The following is a 25,526-nucleotide window of genomic DNA, read 5'->3' as shown; positions in this document are numbered from 1 at the left end:
AAATGGCGCTCTGTGGTTTAGCAGGATTTTGAACACGGTCCTGAGCCGTCGCTGGGCGCGATGGAGAGATGCCGAATGGCGCTGTCGGTGTGTGTAAACTCATGGAGAATAATGTGTTAGAATTTTAAAGACGTGGCGCTGCGCTTCTCGTCTGGTGTGCGACCCCCTTTAGCTATAAAGTGAACTGGACCTTTTTGCCGTTTAAAAGCTTGGCTGCATGAGACTACCCTTTAAAGGGTTTTAAACAAAAAAATATATATATATGTTAAACATCCTCAACTACACTTTGTTTGTTTTTCTGTGTAGTTCGTGGCTTACTATTGTTATAAAATGTTGTGCTCATGCTAGCTGTCCTGCATTTATCATTTTCTACCTGCCCTGAAGGATCGAGTGTGGTTTCGCTAATCTTGTTTGCATTTCCTGACCATGTGTTTGCAGTTGCTGTAATGTCTATAACATTTCAAACATGCTGTATGTATTGTTGTTTTAGTGCTTTATTAACTCTTTATTGATTTGTGTTTGTTCAATGTCAGAGTACCCACTAACCCCAGACACCCCCAAGAGTGAAGCCCGGACGTCCACCAACAATAGCCGACTGGCCGCTCTGAAGAAACAGGCCGACATCGAGCTCAAAGTGAAACAGGGAGCGGAAAATATGATACAGATGTATTCCAACGGCTCTTCCAAGGTAGTAGCCAGCGTTTAGAGAATATGTGGTGTGTGGGTTGTGTAGTCTAATGTATTTGCTTGTGATAAGAACAGTCATTTTTATGGACATAAATTCTCTGGAAAGAATGACCAATATGTGATATTTTGTATAACTGTTGCAGTGCAGTTTAAAAAAAAATGATGCCCACTTTTAAATGGGTTTACTGAACATTCCTCAATGTTAATATTCCTACAAAAAAACTCACTGCATTAATTGAGCCAATGTTGCAGTGTTTGCTGTTTGAAATGTACTGATGGAGCCACTGTGTATACATTTTTCAGTTAAATCAACCTTCAAGTGGCAAACTTGTAACCTCAGGCACATTGGTATTTTTACCAAAAGAAGAAAAATTGGTTTTAAGCCAGTGTTTCACAATAGGAAATGTTTACATTTCCAAAAATGTCTTTTTCCATCAATTGTAATAATCCAGTGAGATTTTTGTATGCACGAGGAGTCTGACAGCAGCCCGTATGCTCTTCACTGAGACCTGATCTCAACATCACCAAATTCCATCTGGGATTACATGAAGAAACGGTAAAACCTGAGACAGACTAAATCCAGAAGACCTGCGGCAATGTATCCAAGACACTTGAGTTGCTACCTACCTGCAAAGCTACCTGATAAACTATGTGCAAGCGTAGCTAGGGGAATAACGCAAAGGGTGGTCGCACCAAATATTGATTTGATTTAGCTAATATAAGTTAATTGATCAAATTGGTTATTTATGACATTATTTTTGAAAGCATCCTTACTTTAGAGTATTTTTACACGAGTCCCTAAAACTTTGCTCAGTACTGAAGCTTTGCATGTAGGTTTCTTCAAGAGTCTGTTTCTTCATGCAATCACAGACAAACTCGACGATGGCTAGATCAGATCTCCGTGTGGAGCACACCAGCTGTTGCAATACTACTTGTGCATACAAAAAAATCGCACCGAATATTACAATTAATGGCTAAAAAGATAAAAATAACTCTTAAATACCAACGTGCCTAAGACTTTTGTATAGTACTGTAAAAAAAATACACTTTAGGTCTAAATTACACTAAAACTGTACTTCGCTCTTAGTCTCAGAGAAGATAAAGCGTTTGATCTCTTAAAGATCTTGTGAGAGATTCATCCCAAGAAATGAAAACAGATGTTAGCAAACATGTTCTCTAAAATTAGATGAAATCTCCTTTCCTTTTTCCAAAAGAGGTAAAGGAAGCCAGACCAGACTCATTTATACACATATGCCAATGTCATGGTAGTAACCCCCTAGGGTGCAGCTGACATTAAGGAGAACTGGAATAGAACAGTTCAGTTATGTTACTCCACCCTCCCCCTCAGGAAATCAGTGTTGGTAACTGTACATGTAGTGCGTCTCATTACATACATGTAGTATCAGCAGAATCCATGGGTTAGTTTGGCTTTGGTCTGGAGTGTCAGACACTCCTTTCCTCCCTTTTATCAAGAACGGTTAATTAAAGAGGCTCCATGGCTAAAAATATCATCTTGGACTCACAAAGGAGTTGTTAAATCAGCACAGTCTTTGTGGGGGAAATATATGGAGTGATAAACACAGGGAGACAGAACAAGGGAGTCTGACTCATTTCCAGATGTATGAGCAGTTTAGTACCCTCCAAAAAGCTGTCACGAAAACATGCTCAGCACTGCGGAACATGACTTCATTTGAGTCACACTGATTAAGCGATTCTCTTGGCCCACGAATGCTCTGTTTAAGAACTTTTAAGTCAATTTTGCACCACTTGTGGCAACAAATCAAACAATTGCAAACTAGGGCTGTGGCGATAACCGCATTACCACAATACCGCAGTAATGAGATGCCTACCACGGTGTTGAGGTCAGCACCATCATCACCGCACTTTTTTTTTTTTTAACACAGATAATGTTTAATTAAATACACAAACGCAGGCATAACAGACAAAAGCATAACATAATCAGTTTGATTTAGATTTTAATTGCAAGTGCTTATAGCCACTATTATTATGTGGTATAGACATTATTCAAACAGAACATTGGTGACGACTTTCACTCAGAGTTGGTAAAAGAAGAGAAAGCTGCAGAAAGAACAGGCCGAGCTCAACTTGCCCCAACATTGCTTAGTTCTGGTGAGTTGGGCTAAACTTTGATTCCTATTTCTTAAGACATTGTTTTTCGGGTAAAAAGTCCCTGGATACAAAAACAAGTTTGGACTGCAAAAAAAACTACAAACACACTCGTCCAAACAGTCCCTGGATACAAACACACTTGTCCAAACTTGAAACTTGGAATAATTTATTGTACAAAAAAATGGGTTGCAAACAATAAAAAACAAAGGTATAGCAATAAATATTATTTCATGTTATTATTGTTAATGTTTATTAGCCCATGTTTATAATTATATTTTTTCTAAGCAAAAACTAAACGAAATAGCCTATTGCATCATCCCGTAAATAACTAGGAAAATATTATAGATACTAGGCATGGGAATTTCAAGCAAAAATAATATTCGATGATCGCTGTGAATTATTCGAAAATCGCACTTCTCTCTCACATGTTCAATGGAAAAAACTGCGTTCATTCAAATCCGCAACAGTTCAACGCAATCTCACACATCACTATTATCAATCAAGCTGACTGCACAATGAATATCCACACTTTGTTTGTTATAATTAGAGGATTTGCCAGCATACAGAATTCAGCACTGAACAGGAAGTCTGTTTGAACGGTGAGGGAGTCCATCTTAAATTCTTCTGAGTGGCCATTGCGTTCAAGAAATCAACACATATGTCTGTGATTGAACATGTTATGAATAGAAACTCTGGGATGTACAGTAAATGGTTTATATTTTGTTTTAGTTGTTCTTGTTGCTTTTCTGAAACAAATGAATAAAAATCTATTAGTTTTTTATGTATTATTCATAGACATTTCTAGTTTGTGGCCCAAGGATAGTGTCGGGGTCGGTTCAGGTCAAGTTCGGGCTCGGGCAGAGAATAAGCTCTAGTTCACTCCTCCTACGCTAAGGAACCGAGACTTATCCAGTCTCTTTAGAGGAGACAGAAGCCCCTTTTCCACCAAAGCATTTTGAGAGCCGGTTCGGAGCCGGTGTCTGCGCGCGAACCAGTTCTTTGTTTTTCGACAACCAAAGAACCGGTGTTCTGTCGACTTTTGCTGCCTTGTCGAAAAATGCTACCGTAGCGCGAATTGATCACAGAATGCCGATTAAAGTCGTATGAAATACAATTCTAAGTTATGAGTAGCTACTGTATACTGTAGACTACTGTTTTTATTTTTAAAACGGTGTGAAAAGTAAAAATTATCATAAAATATTCATCTTTGACTTACACCTTTTCTTATAGTAACTGAAACTTTCAGTTATTCCTTTTCAGCTGTCTGACCGTACAAATATTCATATGGTAGTAAGCATTTTTTAAAGGGAAATTATACATTATAACAGGAAAATGTACCTTTTGTAAAAAAAAAAAAAAAAAAAAAAACTGTGAGTCTGCACATGCGCATAACCGGTAAGTAGGAAATCTCAATGGGTAGCATGAATTGTCAGAACACCGGTTCTCGGCCAGGAGAACTGGTTCCAAAGCGGCACCAACTCTTTGCTGGACTAGAACCGTTCTTTTACCACGTCATGCTTACGTCGGGGGCTGGGGCGGGTTTAGATGTGTTCTAAACATCTTTTCTTACCATAATAAAAGATCGCAAAGCCAAGAGAAACATTTGCAGAAACACGATGGAGTCCGCCTTTGTAATTGTTATGCCTGAAGTTCGCGCAAGCGTTTCTATTTTTTTATTTTTTTTTATTGAAGACATTATAAGCAAAGAAGAAAATATAGACATCACAATATAGAACAAATAAATGGAGAGAAAAAAAGACAAGACAGGGGTACGTAACTTGTCAGAAAAGTAAATATCAAATGAAAAGATTAAAAGACTTACATATTTCAATTGTTTTTAAACCCTTCTTGGTACACGAGTTAGAGATAATCCCAAAGTAATGTTACTTGAAAGCGTTTCTAGCTAAAACGTATGGCGACGTACACAGTGACGGAACGACGTCATTCCTTGGGCGCTCTAGTCAGTGGAAAAACAAACAGGTTCTGAAGCGATTCGCAAGTTGAACCAACTCCGAACCCACTTTGAACCAGCACCAGTTCCGAACCAGTTCTTTTTTTGGTGGAAAAGGGGTAAGAGAGAGGGGAGACAGAGAGAGAGGGGGAAGCTAATGAAAAGCTCAGCAGAACCTCATCCTCTATACACACTCGCTCTTCAACTCGTCCATCACACCCAACTCCCCACTGACCACAGCTACAGCCCCAAAACTATTATTAAAGAAATCCACACACATCTAAAAGTCACTCATGATACATCACTAAAAGCACTTTTGAATTTTGATCTCCAAAATAAGCTCCAATGTTACACGACCCTAAGAGAACAACTAAATTGCCCAGCTATCTATTTATTAAACATTTTAAAGAAAGACAAATCCTCTCCAAATACAGACTAAGTGACCATGATATAGAGATAGAGAGAGGAAGACATAGACAGACATGGACCGAGAGAGCAGAGGATTTGTAGACACTGTGATCTACAGCACGTAGAGGATGAGGAATACTTTCTGCTCTTCTGTCCCAAATATACTGATATTAGAGAAACTTTTCTACCCAGATTTGAAACCTTGATCCCATCATTCTCTGATCTGAGTGACACTGAAAAAATGTCCTTCTTACTCGGAGAAGATGATAATACAGCTACACTAGCGGCTAAATATGTGTTTGCTATTCACAACGCCAGACAGCTAATTGTATTTATTCATTTATTAACCTGTTAACTGTCACCCCCCCTTTTTTGAATAGACATGAAAATGCACATTTCGAACTTAAATGGTTGTAATTCAAGAATGCTTTGGAATATAGACATATGATTGGTCTTGTTTTAAAGAAGACATTTGGCAGATTTTTGTAGAAGTGAAATAAATTAAGAAAGTGAAACAGAAAAAAAGTTATAGAAGTTTGAGTTTATGGAAATGTACAATGTAAAAATATTAATTATTCATATTTTACATAAAATATATATTTTCAAAACCTGGGCTACTCTAAAATGTCAGAAAGATCAAAGCCAAAAATCTGAACAAGTTGTGTTTCAAATTTTAGGTTGATATCTCAAAAAATGAGCTTTCAGTAAGATTTTGTTTGAGCGCAGTACCAAACTTTTTCACTAGGGCACAATCAGACTCCATTACTGCCCATATAAGGGCGTCTGCATTTCCATTCGTGTTTTGAGTGATATGAACCATTATTTTCACAATTTTCATACAATTTCTGAAGTAGAGATCCTATTCAGAAGTAGCATGGGAAGTTTGACAGATTTTGATATGAATTGAACGTCTAAGAAACATACAAAGAACACGCATGTAAGTCATAGCTAGCTGCCACGTCACAAATGGTGAATTTATTATTTTTTTCTTGATATTTTAAATTTTTCAGACCTTTTTTTTTTCCAAAATAATTGAACGGATTCTATCTTTTGAACTTTTGGCATGAAAACAAACTGAGGTATCTACCATTTTTTCATGATTTTTCATGTTTAATGGTATTTTAAAATAAAGGTCTGAACACGCCTTATGAGTATGAAAATATTCTTGTTTTATATTGATAAATTATGGCTCCTCTGTAATATATTTTGAAAATATGTCACCAAATATGGAAACTAGAGATTGTAAGCTTTCAAATGATATATAGTTTGTCAATATTATTTAAGGTATTTACTAAGATATTATTGTTTTAAAAATATAGTGGCAAACGTCCCACCTGTGGGACGGTGACAGTTAAGTGGTTAATATATACTGTGTTTATTTATTTACCATGCTACATATGACATGATCTATACATATATGTTCTGTTTCTTTGTTCTATTGTTTATATATAATATAACTATGACTTTGGCATGTGCATTTCTCTCTATAGGCACTTTACTGTATAATTAAAAAAATATATTTAATTATAATTTTTTTTTTTTATTATTATTTTATTTTACAAATTCATTATTAAAATATATATGCACGTGCACTACTGTGGTGATGGCGAGTTGGCATCATCAACTTCACCTTTGCAACTGACACAAAAAAAACAATGGTTTATTAATAAGCAATTAAAATGTCTCCTTGCTATATTTGAAACATTCAGTATTACTTTTTCAATATTATTTTCTTCACCACAGTAAGAAGGAAATGCCTTACCGTCACAGCCCTATTGCAAACAAAACTCCCTGCCTTTTAATGCTGGGCCATACGGGTAACCCTGTCCCAAACTCACACCATTAGTCAAGCTAATATTAGGCCCTGAAAAAAATGACACGTTAACTGGTATGTGGGTTTTGTCTGGTCAGTCAAAAATGAAGTGGTGAGTCCTGCATGCAGGTTCCAAGCTGCTTTAGACATCCGGAGGAAAGGCCTCTAAGGTAACGTCAGACTTACAGGAAGTTAAGTCCATAGAGACTCCTGACTCACATTCACTAGATTTGAATGCTTGGTGTGACAAGGAAACATCCCTTGACACTTCAGACAAACGGCAAGGTTTTCATTAGTTGGTTTTACTTTAATAACTTTAAAATCATAAAAGTAAGAAATGCTAAAAATATGAATTAAGAATAAGGTATGAGAGGTCATGCTTCAACTATGAATATATGCTCAGTACATCATTGGCCTCATATACCTTTTTTTTATTAAACAGTCAATACATAATACAGACATTCAGGATTCTTATTAAAACAATTTTTATAGTTGGACAAACTGGCAGTTGTTTATTAATATGTTTAAGGGGAATTTCTAAGGTGCCTCAAAAGGGGTCTGAGGTGCAGTTTACACGACACTGTTTTCAACTAAAAACTGAACTGTTTATGCATTTTGGCTGTTCATGTACACGACAACATTATGGAGAACACAACAATGTTATGGAGGCCTCAAAATGCAAACTTTTGAAAATGGGTTTTAAAATGCAAATGTTTGAAATTGATAAAGCTATCGTTGCGGTGTAAACTGCAAAAGTGTGAATTTGTGAAAACGGTGACATCATGCGCATTCGTATTATGTGTTCTGTCTATAGGCACGTAGTGTTGACACCGCCAACTACTGGCCAGGTGTGCAAAATACTTTGTTTTTGTTTGTTTTCGCTGATCTGTGTGAACAGGGATTATTTGACATATTGACGTATATCTCCTTTCTATATTCATATTTGAAGGTTTATAAACTCTTTAATTCATCCATTTGTTCTACTTTTCTGCTGTGGCTACATCTGTAGGACCGCAAACTGCTCGCAGCAGCTCAGCAGATGCTTCAAGACAGCAAGACAAAGATAGAGTTCATTAGAATGCAGATCCTTAAAGCCAGCCAGACCAGCGAGATGAACTATGAGAACAATGATGGTATGTGGTATAGCTGATATCCTCTCTAATTATATCTATGATTTCCACTTTAAATGGGCAGAAGTGTGGTAATAAGTCAAAAATCTGATGTTAGCAGTAACTTCAAGCAAGCCTATCATCAGTCCCCTGGACCTGAGGATAGAAGAGTTACGACATCACTTCCGGATAGAGTCAGCTGTGGCAGAGGGTGCCAAAAACGTGATGAAACTGCTTGGAACAGGGAAGGTGACGGAGAAGAAAGCTCATTCAGAGGTTGGGTGCATTTCTATCATTGTTTTTATAGACTGATTGATCATTTTCTTGTGCTTATATAAAACCTTCATTTCTGTACTCATTTAATCCAGTTATTCATTTAACTAGATATTTGTAATTGCATGCATTGCCTCAAGGTCCAAATGTTTACAGCCTTTCTCACTTTACACAGGATGGTTAAATATTTTTAGAACTGTCATGAATTTGCTTCACTCATGTGTGAATAATATTCTGCAAATTTACATTTTAATAGGTAGGAAACTGACAGTACTTTTTTTTTTTTTTTGGTGAATACTACACAAAATGTCACGATCTAGACAGCCCTACAAAAAAAAGTCATGTTAGCATAGCATAATAGTGGTCATTCAGAATACCAGCCATATCCACTGAATTGTGTATATTTGGGATTAATATACCTGTTTATTATTCAGGTTATTGATTATTGCGTTTGCTCAACTGGCAGAGCAAGGTAAAAATCATAGTATTTTTTTTTCTACTCTTTCTCGACGTAAATATAGCCGGGGTTGCTGGCATGGCGTTAAACAAACAAACAATTTTATAGCACAACTATAACATTACAATACCAATATTTACATAATTTCGTCATCTTCAAATGTAAACCATCAAGTTTTTATTTCAGGAACGGGTTTTTTAATGCTTATTCACATTACGTTAACAAATATATCTTCTATGTTATTAACAGCATTTAGAGTTCATATGAAGCAGTATTTACTGCAAAATATCCAATATAGACCATTTTGCAAGATGTAAACAACACTGGTCCAGAAGCACTTCCTGTTTCAGTATTTTAACTCTACATAAAAGCTGGGATAAAATACAACCAAAAGAACATATAAAACTTAATCAAAAAGTTAAACAAACATCTTTAAGATGTTTTCTTTACATGTGAAATAAAGAAAACAGTTACAAACTGAAACAGGAAGTGTTTCTGGACCAGTGTTGTTTACATCTTGCAAAATGATCTATAGGGTGATTATATCCAAAATATACCCATAGGCCTACCGATAAAGAGCAAAATCACCAGTATTTAGCCAGAACTGATTTGGTACCAATATATTGTGCATTCCTATACACAATAATAACTTGAATTAAAGCACATAATTAACACAAAGAAATTTTCTTTTTTTTAAAAAAAAGTTTAAAAACCAAACTGCATCTGCAACAATTTATGGTACAGGTTCATTTTCACAGAGAAATTTGAATCCTGAACATTCACAAGCTAGTGAAGAGTTTGTGTTCAACTGTGGCATATGTCCAGACTCTATCCCATAGATTTACCATGCAGTTTTCCACTCACACTGCCAATGTTACGCACACAAAACTGTTTATCTTTGTGACGGGTTCTAAATCCGGTTTGTCTTTCAAAGGTCTTTGGAGGTTTTGTTGACTGCATTTAAAATTTGTGTATTTAGGTCTCAATGCATTTCTAAACGCAGTCTAACTTTGTCTTGCAGGCTCAAGCCCGCTTTAATGAGTCCAGTCAGAAACTAGACTTGCTGAAGTTTTCTCTGGAGCAGAGACTCAGTGAATTGCCCAAAAATCACCCGAAGGGTAATCTGATTATGGAGGAGTTAGCCATGGTGTCCTCCCCACCTCTCAGTCCACGCCAAAGCATCATGTCCACCAGCAACCAGTACAGCACTGTGGCCAAACCTGCAGCTCTGACCGGTAACAAAACAAAATTCATACAGTCACATGATACTCAAGGTGTTTTCTGTACTGTTTTTATTTACTGGTCCCTTTTTAGCTTGGTTTTAACGATGGCAACGGATCCTCCTGTATTCGGCTGAATTTTTTGTCTGCATTAGAATTAGGGCTGTCAGTTTAACGCGTTATTAACGGCGTTAACGCAAACCCGTTAACCAGCAAACTTTGTAGTTTTTTCACATGCTTTTGAAACAGGACGCGGCATGCGCCTTGATCCATTTTGGCGTCTCGCGCTCGTCATCCACTCAAAGCCGGCTCACAAGCCGAAACGTGTGTTTGCGGCGTGCCTGTTGTTTTGTTTACGGTCTAGATCCGCTTGCACTTTGGTCGAAGAAGCAACAAATCGTCCTTGCGCGGCGCAAACTATTGAAATGAATGGGTTCAGAGTGCAGCGCGAGGAGGTTTTGTGCCGCACACACTCGTTTCGGCTTGCGAGCCGGCCAAATAGTAACGTTACGTTTTGAGTGGATGACGAGCGCGAGACGCTGAAATGGATGCCCTAAGATTCTGAATGGAAAGTTTACTTTTAAAAAGTTGCCAATTTGTCCCATTGACAAGACCAAGTGATCTGTGTGTTTTGTCGTTGTGAACTGAGCTATCATCATTGCAGCACGTCCAGTCTGAAACACCACTTGATGATGGCCAAGCAAACACACACACTCACACACAGATGATGCAAATTCTCCACCCCCTCACCAATATCAGGACCTCGTCGGTATTTCTTTCACCCTTTTATTGATAGACAGTGTTACATTGTGTGAGAGATTATTTATGTTAGTGTGAAATTGAGCACAATTGCAATGTTATTTTCAATAATAATAGTACTTTAAATAAAAAAAACTTTTGCACTAAACAAGCCAATCCACTTTTCCATGTTGATAAGAGCATTAAAATGAGAAAAAAATAATTTAACAAAAAGAAATCAAAAGACGTTTAGAATAGATAAAAACGTGCGATTAATCGAGTTAACTATGACACGATTAATCGCGATTAAATATTTTAATCGTTTGACAGCACTAATTAGAATGCATTGTTTCAATTTATAGTCTTGTTCTCTGCAAATATTCGCTCCACGTGTGAATGGGCCCTTTCACAACACATGGTACTGTGCGTTCAACTCCATTTGAGAGGGGGAACAGCTGTCTGGGTATAGGCATGTAGGAACTACACTCGACTTTTCGCACAGTGTCCACACACTTGGCCCCCTCCCCCACCCTTGGCTTTATCACACACAACTTTGACCTTCACTCTAAAGGAGAACGAGAGAGCTTACGTTACCATTATAGACTTGTACCATGTAGTGCTTTCCATATAAGGCTCCATAACTACTGCATGTGTCTTTAAATAGACATTTGTAATTGTTTGCACACTTATTATCTTGTGTTAATCAGAATAGATGTGTTTGGTGATTTACATCTCAAGATCATGCAGCGTTTTTGGCTCCGAGTAAGGTTTCTGTTTAAATCCGCAGGCACATTAGACGTGAGGCTCATGGGCTGTCAGGACCTCCTGGAGAACGTCCCGGGTCGCTCAAAGACAGCAGCTGTTCCTCTACCCGGCTGGAGCCCCAGTGAGGCACGCTCCTCCTTTATGAGCCGAGGAAACAAGAACAAATCTGGCAGTACCCGAACCCTCTCCAAATCCGATGATCTGTCCAGTTGAGTAGCTTTGTGTTTGTTTTGAAATGCTTTTGAAAATCCCATTTAAGATCATTCCTAAGGAACTTGCATTGCTGTTTGGCTTCACCATTTCAAATCGAGTAACCAATGTAAATTACACTACATTCACAAAAGTTTGCTTTTAGCAAACTACAAAATAAGGCTCTGCAATTTGACATAATTTCATCTGCAGTCATTGTCTCTCCATCAAAATGACTTTTAGCTTTTTGACTTGTTCTGACTTGTATGCAAGTCAATACACTACCATTCTGAAGTTTTGTGGCTAGTATTTTCTTTTTATCTGATGCATTTAATTGATCAAACATTACAGTAAAGTGTGTGGCATGTGTCACTGAAGACTGGAGTAAAAATTTGCTGAAAATTTAGCCTTAAAATTACAGGATTACAATACATTTAAGAAGATGTAAAAATAGAAAACAATTATCTTAATTTTGTAATCTTTCACAGTATTAATGTTTTTACTGTATTTTTGGTCAAATAAATGCAGCCATGGTTTTCTTTCAAGTATTTTTTTTTTTTTATATTTTGTGCATTTTTTTTTTTTTTTTTTTACGAATCACATTAAATCAATGTATTATATACACATCTCTTGTGAATATATTCATGCCTCTGTTAAAGACAAATAATTTAAGAGGTATGTTGTGCTGTTATGGCAGATGAAATCGGTGCCGTTCTGAAGCTGGACAACACAGTTGTGGGACAGACCCATTGGAAGCCAGTCAGCAATCAATCTTGGGACCAGAAGTTCACACTTGAACTTGATCGGGTAATGCATGAGAAGTTGTATAAAAGTCAGTTGTCAAACCACAGTCTTATCCCATAATCCCCTCAACACACGAGTGCACATATGCACACATGCACACCATTCCAGTCTCTCTCAATTAACTTTGGAAATGTTAATCCCAGATTTGACCCAGTTCTTATGGAAACTCTCAAAAGGCGGATCAGAAGTCATCGCTCAGAATCTCTTAATTCTAACATATATAAATGTCCCCTTTCTGCAATATATTTATTAAGTCACACTGTTGCATAAGCAAACCTCAGCCTACTTTTAATGTTTGTCATTATGTTCACAATCAACATTAGTTCCCTATTTGTTCATCTTTATAATGTATCTCCATTCCTCCACATTAACAAACTGGTTGATTTCAGACACTTTTTATTTTTATTTTGATGGAATTGCACAGGTTTCTTCTCGACTTCTCTCAACACAAGTGTAAATTGAATTACTCCGTAGGGAAGATATTGAAAATGGTTAAAAGTAAGACTGATTTGGAGGCAATTTATTCAATTTCTTTTCAATTTATATTTGAGGATTGATTATTGAAAGAACTTAAACATGTCTGTGTGTGTTTTGACTTGCTTTTGAATGTGTGACGGCATAATCTTTTAATCTCATGGCACGAGAGAGCTCTAATCAGTAGTTGTGCAATGGCAGACAGACTCTGAAAAGACCTGTAAAAGGCCTGCAAATGTCAAACTTTTGGTTTGAACTGTAGTAATACTCCTAAGTGGTACATCCTGGGTTAAGTTTCACTGTTACTGCTGCTCATGCTACAGATTCATGCTCAAAGCATAAACAGTGAGGTGTTATGACCCTTAAAAATAAAATTCAGTGTTTGTACCGTGGACATGAATGATTCACCTCCCATACTTTCTTGCAACCACATAGCAATGCCCTGGCAACCATGCACAAACAAGTTTCATTAGTAGTTTTAGCCTAAATGCATTCATGTACACTACCGTTCAATAGTTTAGAATTGGTAAGTCTCTTGTGTACCAAGGCTGTATTTATTTGATAAAAAAAAAAAAAGAAATATTGTGCAACATTTTTAAATATGACAGTTTAAAATAACGATTTTCTTTTTTAAATGTAATTTATTCCTATATGGTTGCAAAACAATTGCAATTTTTAATCAGACATTACTTCAGTTTTCAGTCATTCTAAAATGCTGGTTTGGTGGTTCGGATCTTTTTTTTTTTTTAAACTGTTATTCCCTTAACTAAAACGACTTGATAAATACCTCTGGTCTCAGTGCATGCTCTCAATCGCTCTGGCGCGCGAGGCACTTTGATAGCACTTAACTTAGCCCAGTTCATTCATTAGGATCCAAGCAGAGAAGCAACCAAACACCTCCACATTTTCCCTATTTAAATACAGTTACACAAGTAGTGTAACTTGACCTAGGACGGTGACGCAAAATAAAACCTTGTGCTTTTCTAAGCGTGTAAAGTTGATAATTATAATATAGGGTGGAATACCACAGCAAGTGCTTGGGAGCACTTCAACTCGGCATATATATATATATATATATATATATATGGAGTCGGCGGAGTAATATCAACACTCCGGAGAGGAAGGGGAGGGAAGAGGATTATTCATGAGTGATGATATTATTGTGCGGAGTCGAAGTGCTCACAAGCACTTGCTGTGGTATTCCGCCATACATTATAGTTTTCCAAAAAAAAAAAAAGTTTATACACTGTGTATATACTTTATCAATTAAATTATTTTCTGTTTGGCCTGTAGTCTCGTGAACTGGAGATAGCTGTGTATTGGAGAGACTGGCGCTCACTGTGTGCTGTTAAGTTTTTACGTCTAGAGGACTTCCTGGACAACCAGCGTCATGGCATGTGCCTCTACCTGGAACCACAAGGAACACTGTTTGCTGAGGTAATTCATTTTTTTTCTCTACACACAGATATGTAATACACAAATTTGATGGCCTTGTTGTGGATATTTTGGAGATTATCTCTCCCTCTTTGGACACAGGTTACATTTTTTAACCCAGTTATTGAGAGGCGACCTAAACTACAAAGGCAAAAGAAAATCTTCTCCAAACAGCAAGGTAAGATTATGAAGTGGCAAATATGCCTCAGTGTTGAGAATGGTTGACATGTTCATTCAAACAGATTAGATTAAGCAGCCTACTTTTAACACAGTTCTGTGGTTCAATATTGCTCTGCTGCGGGACAAGCGTTTGCACGGTGAAGTCAGAATGAACTTTGACCTTCTTTTTGAACTCGCTTGAATGCAAAACCATGCATTTACAAAAAAGGTGAATAGCTGGTTTAAGCTGTGTTCCAAAATCTCATGAACTGTCTGTCTACTGCCTACATGGGAAGTTACCTTCTAAGAAAGCACTTATCCATCATGGATCCAATAAGGATACATTTTGAACTATAGGTGTCACACAAATGGTGCTCTGCATGGGAGACTCAAGTTCACGCCAACACACAAATGTTCGGAACGGAATTTTGGTCTGTTAGCTGTTTAGTCCACTGCATAAAAAACTTAAATTTAAAGATGGGCTACATGAACAAGTCTGATATTGTGGCACTTGTAGATGAGCAGAAATACCCTGGTTACTCTCAGTCTGGTAACCAATGAGTGACAACTTTGTTTACATGTTCTCAGACAGCTGTTCAGATATTAGTGTTTGGTTTTGTGTTCATAAAAAATAAATTAAAAAAATCCAATTGTACATAGATGAGAGACAGTTCCAGATTCTTCTGCTGTTCACTGTCTCTTAGCATAACACTGTTCGTAAGCAACACCAAATTGTACTTTTATGTAACCTCAGCTACTCTGGACATATGAATCTTTTGCAATAGAAAATTTATTAGAACACTACGGAGCCCCTCTAGTCCCACTTTGGTAAAAAAAAAAATTATTATAACTATCTTGTGGCCTCAAGATAGTAACTCGTGGCCTCAAGATAGTAACTCGTGGCCTCAAGATACTAACTCGTGGCCTCAAGATACTAACTCGTGGCCTCAAGATAGTAACTCGTGGCCTCAAGATAGTAACTCGTGGCCTCAAGATAGTAACTCGTGGCCTCAAGATACTAAATCGTGGCCTCAAGATACTAACTCGTGGCCTCAAGATACTAACTCGTGGCCTCAAGATACTAACTCGTGGCCTCAAGATACTAACTCGTGGCCTCAAGATACTAACTCGTGGCCTCAAGATACTAACTCGTGGCCTCAAGATAGTAACTCGTGGCCTCAAGATACTAACTCGTGGCCTCAAGATACTAACTCGTGGCCTCAAGATACTAACTCGTGGCCACAAGATACTAACTCGTGGCCTCAAGATACTAACTCGTGGCCTCAAGATACTAACTCGTGGCCACAAGATACTAACTCGTGGCCTCAAGATACTAACTCGTGGCCTCAAGATACTAACTCGTGGCCTCAAGATACTAACTCGTGGCCTCAAGATACTAACTCGTGGCCACAAGATACTAACTCGTGGCCACAAGATACTAACTCGTGGCCACAAGATACTAACTCGTGGCCACAAGATAGTAACTCGTGGCCTCAAGATAGTAACTCGTGGCCTCAAGATAGTAACTCGTGGCCACAAGATAGTAACTCGTGGCCACAAGATAGTAACTCGTGGCCACAAGATAGTAACTCGTGGCCTCAAGATAGTAACTCGTGGCCTCAAGATACTAACTCGTGGCCTCAAGATACTAACTCGTGGCCTCAAGATACTAACTCGTGGCCTCAAGATACTAACTCGTGGCCTCAAGATACTAACTCGTGGCCTCAAGATACTAACTCGTGGCCACAAGATACTAACTCGTGGCCACAAGATACTAACTCGTGGCCACAAGATACTAACTCGTGGCCACAAGATAGTAACTCGTGGCCACAAGATAGTAACTCGTGGCCACAAGATAGTAACTCGTGGCCTCAAGATAGTAACTCGTGGCCTCAAGATAGTAACTTAGTTTCTCGTGGCCACGAGTTACTATCTTGTGGCCACGAGTTACTATCTTGAGGCCACGAGTTACTATCTTGTGGCCACGAGTTACTATCTTGTGGCCACGAGTTAGTATCTTGAGGCCACGAGTTACTATCTTGAGGCCACGAGTTAGTATCTTGAGGCCACGAGTTACTATCTTGAGGCCACAAGATAGTTAGACTAAAGATAGTTACTATCTGAGGCCACAAGATAGTTACTAACCCTAATTAATTTTTTTTACCAAAGTGGGACTAGAGGGGCTCCGTAGAACACTTGTATATAAATAAAAAAAAAAATTTTTGAAGGATACATGCTATGTTGTCTCAGTGTAGCTGAGATTAGGTGTCGTGGGGTGCTGACACTTAGCAGGTTTGGTTTGATTAAAACAAACACTTGTGCGATTGCTCTGTTAGAGACCCCTGAAAAGGTGGGCCTTGGTCCACTTCCAAATGAACTCGGTTCGACTGAAATATGAATACAACACAGACCAAAGACATCTAAACAAAACGAAAGCCTGATGTGATGTCACAAGATACGACACTAAAAAGCACAGAATGCTCAAGCATGCCTGGTTTTTCTCGATATAGTCGTGATGTTGGCCAATTACAGTACAGGCATTGGAAAGGCCATCGTCTTGCAGCAGATCTTTGTGTGTGCAACAGAGGAATTCCTGACTCTTTCAACTCCTTTACACATTTTCTAAGCTCTTTGTGAGCTCTCAGCTTGAAAATACCATCATATGTACTGTACGCACATATAATGAGCATTACATGATTTTTTCTTTAGGTTTAGTGTTAAAAAATGCCAGTGAACACGAAGCGAATCAGTTCTAAATTTATCATTTTCTTTTTTGGTCCAGACCGAAGAACCAACAAGTGTGAACACACCCTGTATAAACCCTGCTAGAAAACATGTCTACAATGCTTTAAAATATTACCTCAACAAGTAGAGCACTTTTGGAACTAATGTTGTCTGCTGTTTAGAAGTTTCTTTATGTCACACATAAAAACCGTGTTCCTCTTATAGGTAAAACGTTCCCGCGTGCCCCTCAGATGAACATTAACATCGCCACCTGGGGCAGGTTGGTGAGAAGAGCCATTCCGTCAATCAATAACTCCTTCAGTCCTCAGGCGGCTGATCTGGGCTCAGCATTTAGCCCTGAAATGGCACCCATCGGCCACCCAGACGCCCACTCCCTACCCAGGTGCATATGTGTACAAATTCATTCCATCTTATCCACACAGACTATTTTCCTAAAAGAGCATCAGTAGCGGAAAGCCCTCAAATTATTCTGCAGTCTTTGATAAACAATGACTAATCTCTCTGGAAACATAATTGGTGCTCAATATTTAGATAATGAGATGATGACTTAACTTTCCTGGTCTGTATTCCAGTGTATGCATTCTGTAATGATACTGTTGCTATGAGTGGTAACTTTTGTCTTCTCTTCATCAGCGACCCCACTGTGACCAAATTAGACTTTGATAAAGCTGCCACCCCTCCCTCAAAACGGCACTCCATCGATGTGGAGATAGAGGAAACAGAACCAACGGATAAGATCCAAGATAGAAAAGAGGTCCAGGTAAAGGAGGGGTTGTATTAAAGCGATAGTTTACCCAAAACTGACATATGTGAAAGACTCACCTTTATGTCGATCCAAACCAATCTGACTTTTTGTTCTGTGGGACATTAAAGGAAAATTTTCAGCTAAATGTTGATACCACTCTTATCCATACAATAAAAGTAGATGATGATCACCGAATGTGAAGCCCTCAAAATGACCAAAAGCTCCATTAATGTAGTTTTACTTTTCAGTAATACTTTGGGTTCGGAAAAGAAATTGAACTCAATATCGTTCACTGATAATCTTCACCTCAGCTCTCAAATCTCTTTGACCTTCATGTATATGTAAATATAGCATGCCAAGTCATGTGAATGAAGCGAATTAAGACTTTTTTTCTTGCAAAAAGCTATCAAATGGCATATGTTTTTTGTAATTTATGGCCTTGACTGCCCCTGCTGTAAGGATAAGAAAAGTGAACATCCTGCCCATCATGCTGTTCTGTGTTTTAATGGGCAAAAGTCAGCCATGGGTTTGGAACAAAATGATGATGAGTAAACAATGACAAAATCTTCATTTCTGGCAGAGCTGTCCCTTGAGGGGAGTTTTTTGCAAAGGTTTGGAATGACTCTTAAGTGTCTTTCGCCTACAGGATGCCCTAGCGACCTTTGACTTCCTGAACAACACAGTAGCTAAACCAGATTATGACAGTCTGGTTGAAAATGAGCAGCCTGACCTGGAACTGACTGCAATTCAACGAAAAACTGAAATAAGGTAGTATGTACCCCATTTCCTGGTGACATCATGGCTACATATAAACATGCATTCATTAACTGTAGTCAAATGCTTAAAGTGTATGTTCATGCTTGTAGGGAAGAAGAGGAAGTTCAATTCAGTTTGACAGACTTCAAATGTATAGCTGTACTGGGGCGTGGCCACTTTGGAAAGGTAAATGTTGTGCTTTCACATGTGCAATAAGGCGAGCTCTGTAAAATTTGCAAATGTCCCATAAATTCACAGTACATTACCTATTTCTATTTGTTTATTTTGTAATGTATTGTAGATGATCTCTACACACCACTAGTTTGTGATTTCTGCAGGAGATAGTTTCATTGTCTCATTTCTTTAATTGTTCAACAGGTTTTACTTGCCGAGTACAAGACCACTGGAGAAATGTTTGCCATTAAAGCTTTGAAAAAAGGTGACATTGTTACAAGGGATGAAGTGGACAGGTAAAGGCTATACATGTGTGTTTAAGTGACTTATACTTATAACTTCATGTACTTGACGATGCCTGGAAGCATTTGTAGAGACATCAGTAATTGTATACATTGGGGACTATTCTGCTCCTGTTTTACTTCCTGTTATTATTAAAGGCAAATAGAGTCAGAGCTGTACTCTAGACATGGAGGAGCCACAGAGCATAGTGTTCTTACAGTTTTTGTCTTTACAAACTGTTCTTTTTGAATTGTCTATTTCTACAGAGCCCCTAAAGTGGCATTTTGGTGGAAAAAATATATTTCATTGCTTTTGCATTCTCAAGAAACTTGCAAAACCTTTCCGTTCCTTCAAGAAACGTATCATTCGCTAGCAAAGAACTCTAAATTTTTTTGAGTGAACACAAAGTTTATCTGGGAAACTTCGTTCCATCTCATACTTTTTTTCCATCCAATGTTTCTCTAGGGGCTCCACAAAATTCATTAATTAATGTCACATTCATTAAATTTAGTCTTCATTTAATTTGTCTTAAATGTCTTTAATTCCTGAAAATTTTAGTGGACATTTTAGTTGATATATATATATATATATATATATATATATATATATGCTGATAATTTACTCACCCCCATGTCATCCAAGATGTCCATGTCTTTCTTTCTGCAGTCGAAAAGAAATTTAGGTTTTTGATAAACATTCCAGCATTTTTCTCCATATAATGGACTTCAATAGAAACCAAATGGTTCAAGGTCCAAAGGAAAGTTATCAGTTCAAACTGCAAACTGTCCAAAGGGCTTTAAACGATTCTCGACGATAAATAAGGGTCTTATCAAGTGAAATGATCGCTCATTTAAAAAAAAAAAAACACAAAGTTTAAGTTTTATAAGATCAATTGCTCGCCTTGCTCTGTACTGCGATGCACGTTTGTGACTCTTGTTCGAACTCGTCAAAATGAATGAATCTTTTTCCGAGTCAATTTGTTCGTTTCGTTCGTTGAATGAACCAGATGACCCGACAAACGTGCGTCACAGAACAGAGCAAGGCGAGCATTTGAGCTCATAAAACTTAAACTTTGTTATTTATTTATTAAAAGAGTGATCGTTTCGCTTGATAAGACCCTTATTCATAATCTGGAATCGTTTAAAGGCCTTTGAACAGTTTGCTGTTTGTACAGAAAGTGTGTTTTGGACCTTGAACCGTTTGGTTACCACTGAAGTACATTATATGGAGAAAAATGATGGGATGTTTTCATCAAAAACCTTAACAGCAAAAGTTTTTTCAAAAGTGAACTACTCCTTTAAGTTTAGATTGGTACTGGGGCTAAGACTTAAGCATTAAATAAAAAAATATATACTTCTAATATATCGTACATAAGTTTGTAATGTAACATAGATTATCAGTAGTCACTGTTAATAATATATGCATTTTGGCATGCAACTCTCCATTCCAAAACAGCATATTTAGCATGTTCTGTGTTATAATTATTATGCATTCAGTTAATGTGGCCAAGTTAATTAACAGACTACATGAATGTTTCAACTTGTAAAGTCCCACTGTTGTCAATAGTTTAATCCCTTAAAACTCCAAAATTACACATATAAACAGTTTTCCAGGGTTTTTTTTGTTTTTTTTTTTGTTTTTTTTTTTGATGTTGTGTACCTTTAGAATATGTAGATCCTGAATATGCAAATGAGCCCCGCCTCCACTTGCGCACACCAGCTCAGAATACTTGATCCAGTCGGCCAACTTTACTGAAATAAACACTACACGATGGTATCGCTCTTTACAACACATAATGGTGATTTAATATGATTAGTATTTTGCTTGACTACATTATAAAACAGCTAATAATGTGTTGCTTATGTTATGTTCTGAAAATCAGCATCCTTAGAAACGCTTTGAACAACTTAGTGGAGAAATGCATATAGTTTATCAAAGCATCGTAATATACTTATTTCACCCTCTATATTGCTTAATATTCTCGAATTTTCATATCAACAGAAAAATATACCAGTATAACCTGGCTTCTCTTGAGACTGATATGCTAAAACTCACCCGCGCGTTGATGGAATTGGTTTCAAGGTAGATTGTGACGTAAGAAACGCCGGCAATTTCTCAAACCGCGTCTTTGGTTGAATGGAGTTTTAAAAAGAAAATAATCAGCAATGGTGTTGACTTATGAATTTGCACATGGTTTATCTTAAAGCATATTAAAAACACCACATTTGTATTATTAACAACATTAAAAACTTGATTTTCACCACAGGGGTGTCTTTAAAAATGCATTTGCTTCACTGCAGGACCATTTAATAAAGTAATGGACATTCTTCAACTATCCATTTAAATGAACTTTTAATATCTATCCACAGCCTCATGTGTGAGAAGAGGATTTTCGAAACTGTGAACAGTGTTCGACATCCGTTCCTGGTGAACCTCTTCGCTTGTTTCCAGACCAAGGAGCATGTGTGTTTCGTCATGGAGTATGCAGCAGGAGGAGACCTGATGATGCACATTCATGCTGACGTGTTTTCTGAACCTCGTGCTGTGTGAGTGACTGAATTTGCCATGGCTGTTGTCACTTTGACATGATCATTTCTTACTTAAAAATGCTAAAAGTTGCTTTTTATTTCCTCAGTTTTTATGCCGCTTGTGTAGTCTTGGGGCTGCAATTCCTGCATGACCATAAAATTGTGTACAGGTAAGAGTCAGTACTGAATGTAAAAACTGAAGACTTGAAATTAGTGTTCTTTGAACTTCATGCGACTGTCGTACATTTTCTTCTGCAGGGATCTGAAGCTAGATAACCTTTTGGTAGATACTGAGGGATATGTTAAGATTGCGGATTTTGGTCTCTGCAAAGAAGGTAGATAATGTACTTATTTAGATATTTTACTAATGTTTGTCTTATTTGTGTTTCATTATTGTTTGTAACTCATTCCATCTCCCATTATGTAGGAATGGGCTTTAAAGATCGTACTAGTACGTTCTGTGGAACTCCTGAGTTCTTAGCGCCTGAAGTTTTGACAGAGACATCATACACGCGAGCGGTGGACTGGTGGGGTCTGGGAGTTCTCATCTTTGAGATGTTGGTTGGAGAGGTATGATAGATAGATAGATAGATAGATAGATAGACAGATAGATAGATAGATAGATGGATGGATGGATGGATGGATGGATGGATGGATTGATTGATTCTTGATTGATCACAAGGGAAAAAAAGACTAATTAATAATTTTAACTTTAGCTGTTAGTTTTTTTTTGTTGTTGTTTTTTGGGGTTTTTTGTTTAGTTTTTTTTTAGTTTTTGGGGGGTACCTTTAACCACAATTAAAGGTACTCTATGTAACATATATACCTCTATTGGTTAAACAACTTTTTGCATGTATTTTTTTTTTGAGTCCCATGTGAACGGCTCATTCAGTTTTTTTAGATTTAAATATGTGTCTATGTGCAAGAGTGTCTGTTTCATAAATGTGTATAAACAGTATATACATTAGTCAACATTTGAAGTGTGTGTGTGTATATATATATATATATATATATATATATTACAAAAGTTATATAAACAAACTTTTATCTTAAATTTGATCTGAGATGCTTTGACAGCACAATTTTTTAATAGCATAATTTAGTGCAGTTAAACATGTAACTGGTTATTAACTTCAACAGTTATAATTAATAAAAATGATTTATTATAGTTATATAATATTGATAAATTCATGTTCAGTGATATGGTAATAAATAGCTAATTCACTTATATAACAAAAACCCTTTTCAGTTATTTTCATTATTCTGTTATCTAAAATAGTACACTGAAATTTTTGCAATTATATAATCATTTAAAAATAATAATAAATTAAAGTGAATTGTGCATTAAAGTCGTGTAATATTAAATGACATAGAGATTGTGTGGTGATGGGTTATTTCTCATTCTATTCTCAGTCCCCATTTCCTGGCGATGATGAAGAGGAGGTGTTTGACAGTATTGTTAATGATGAAGTTCGCTATCCAAGGTTCCTCTCCACAGAAGCCATTTCCATAATGAGAAGGGTATGTTTGGACATGTCCCGCTTTGGTTTAACTATTGTCCTAGGCTACACCTCATTGTATTGTATAGGGCAATCCTTAAAATCCCAACAGTGCTTTTTAGAAAGGCGGTTCTCTTTTGTTATGGCACTTAGCATTAATTTACAAGCTATGTTTATAAGCTTGAAACATTCTCCTCTTTATCCAGTTGTTAAGGAGAAATCCAGAGCGGCGCCTTGGTGCAGGGGAAAGAGATGCTGAGGAAGTGAAGAGGCATCCATTTTTCAGAGTAGGCCATCTGTTTTACCTCTTTTTTTTTTTTCTTACTTCCATGTGTCACATTACCACACATTTGTTTATTCTCCTTTAGAATATGGATTGGGATGGACTGCTGACAAAGAAGATCCGGCCTCCATTTGTCCCGACCATCAAAAGCCGTGAGGACGTTAGTAACTTCGATGACGAATTCACCTCAGAGGCACCGATACTGACTCCACCTCGTGAGCCGAGGGTTCTGACGGTCAGTGAGCAGGAGCAGTTTGCAGACTTTGACTACATCGCTGACTGGTGCTAACCCCAGATCCTCATAAACCCTGATCACACATGCTCAACACTGAACCAGCCCGGAAACTCCTTTTCTATAGGACACACACATTACAGAAGAAACCTCTTTTCCTCTATGCTCTTACTCGTGCCATTTAAGGGATTGGTAATAACCTTTAAGAAACGAACGAAGTGGTTGAGTCTTGGTAGCCCAATGTGGCGTCTTTTCATTTGTCAGAGCACTGGGACACTGATTAGTGACCGTTACGAACTTGTGAGGATTCTTCAGGATCGACTGCAGCTTCTCTCTCCATTTGCAAAGACTAAAATGTGCCTATTGTCTTCAGATTTTGGGGGCAGACACACAACTGAATATCTGAACCTGGCCAAGACCTCAAATTGCAAATTCTTCACTCCATAATATAAATATCTTACAAGAGGGAGAAAGCTCAAGGACAATTCTATTGAATAATTTATTTTCATGTATTCCCTTTCATGCCTCAAATTCTTTACAGGGCTTCCAAATAATAACTATCAGGTACAGAAAAACCTACCAAAGCATTCTTGCCAAATGTTCTTCTACCCTTTTCGTTAGATAAAAAACGACCCTGGCCAAGAACACGGATAAATGAACTTGATTTTTATAAAGGTAAAATGAGAGAAAGCTGCAATTTAATTCATCTTTCAAGAATTCTTAATTTCTATAAAAACATCCTTGTACTCTAATCATCAAAAGAAATGTAAGTTATAGTTTTATACTGTATTTTTAGAATATTAGCCATTTGGATCTGCTGTATGTAATGACAATGGTTGTACACATATATGAATTGTAAGATTATCATTTTGGAGAGGGCAGCTCAAAGTTGAGAGCAATTCTGAACTTTTCAAATGGAATGTAAAAATGTATATTCATGAATACAAAAAAAAAATGTATATTTTTGGCATGTGGTCATGCCAAAGCTGGCTGTATGTTTTATTAGTTGACATTTTTTTTTAAAGAAATTTGTAGTCTGGCTATTTCAGATCATTTTACAACGATTTCTCACAAGTTAGCCATTTTGTGGTTGTATGTCAACATTAAACCATTTTTATTTTATTTTTGTCCGTGATTACCATTCCTACATGTTAGACATAATTTGTTCCAGTGAACTCACTCAGCTGTGAGGTAGCTTATGATGGACTCCTGCCAACAATTCCACTCAAGTGTGTCACGAAACCTTCCTCAAATACATTCTGTACACCAACTGACACCTGGTTTCTGTCTGTTCCTCTTGGTACAAACTTCACAGAAGAATGTGTGTACTCCAAACAAACTAATAAAGACACGCATCCATACTATCAACTAAAGCCCCTTTCACACAGAGATTCCGGAAAATACACGGATAATGTGACCCGGCATTTGTCCCGGGATTCTTTGATTTCGGTTCATTCACACTGCGAGTGATTTGCCGGGATCTGTGAGTGCGTTCACACACAACCCGTAAAAATCCTGGGAAGACACATGACGTCAGGATGAGACGTTTAACGGACGCGTCGAAAACATGTACTCGCGCATACCGTTCCACAAAGCTGGTGAACGATCTCAGCTTCAGTGCAGATAGTGAGGAGCTCCTGGTCTCTGCTACGCTCCAGTTTCCACTTTCTT

General features: G+C 37.5%; 1 protein-coding gene across 2 annotated transcripts in view; it reads left to right on the top strand.

Annotated features, from left to right (window-relative positions):
• Positions 1-24,977, top strand: part of pkn2b (protein kinase N2b) — a 61,192-nt gene extending 36,215 nt beyond the window's left edge. Inside the window, exons 3-22 of one of the 2 annotated variants that reach the window (XM_039691589.2) lie at positions 534-688; positions 7,999-8,122; positions 8,220-8,374; positions 9,850-10,063; positions 11,574-11,759; positions 12,438-12,547; positions 14,312-14,455; positions 14,555-14,630; positions 17,561-17,738; positions 17,990-18,116; positions 18,748-18,869; positions 18,968-19,043; positions 19,236-19,327; positions 21,683-21,859; positions 21,949-22,011; positions 22,100-22,176; positions 22,269-22,411; positions 23,255-23,362; positions 23,547-23,627; positions 23,709-24,977. In XM_039691589.2, coding sequence (XP_039547523.2) covers positions 534-688; positions 7,999-8,122; positions 8,220-8,374; positions 9,850-10,063; positions 11,574-11,759; positions 12,438-12,547; positions 14,312-14,455; positions 14,555-14,630; positions 17,561-17,738; positions 17,990-18,116; positions 18,748-18,869; positions 18,968-19,043; positions 19,236-19,327; positions 21,683-21,859; positions 21,949-22,011; positions 22,100-22,176; positions 22,269-22,411; positions 23,255-23,362; positions 23,547-23,627; positions 23,709-23,912 — 2,612 coding nt within the window. In that variant the 3' untranslated portion in view covers positions 23,913-24,977. Of the gene's footprint in view, positions 1-533; positions 689-7,998; positions 8,123-8,216; positions 8,375-9,849; positions 10,064-11,573; positions 11,760-12,437; positions 12,548-14,311; positions 14,456-14,554; positions 14,631-17,560; positions 17,739-17,989; positions 18,117-18,747; positions 18,870-18,967; positions 19,044-19,235; positions 19,328-21,682; positions 21,860-21,948; positions 22,012-22,099; positions 22,177-22,268; positions 22,412-23,254; positions 23,363-23,546; positions 23,628-23,708 lie in introns of both variants that reach the window. The other variant, XM_039691588.2, reaches the window with a different exon arrangement.
• The last annotated feature ends 549 nt before the right edge of the window (positions 24,978-25,526 follow it).

This window comes from Pimephales promelas, chromosome 8 (assembly GCF_988280905.1).
Source record: "Pimephales promelas chromosome 8, fPimPro1.hap1.1, whole genome shotgun sequence".
NCBI lineage: Eukaryota > Metazoa > Chordata > Actinopteri > Cypriniformes > Leuciscidae > Pimephales > Pimephales promelas.
Note: the sequence above shows the minus strand (reverse complement) of the source record. Positions and strands in the feature narration are given on the sequence as shown.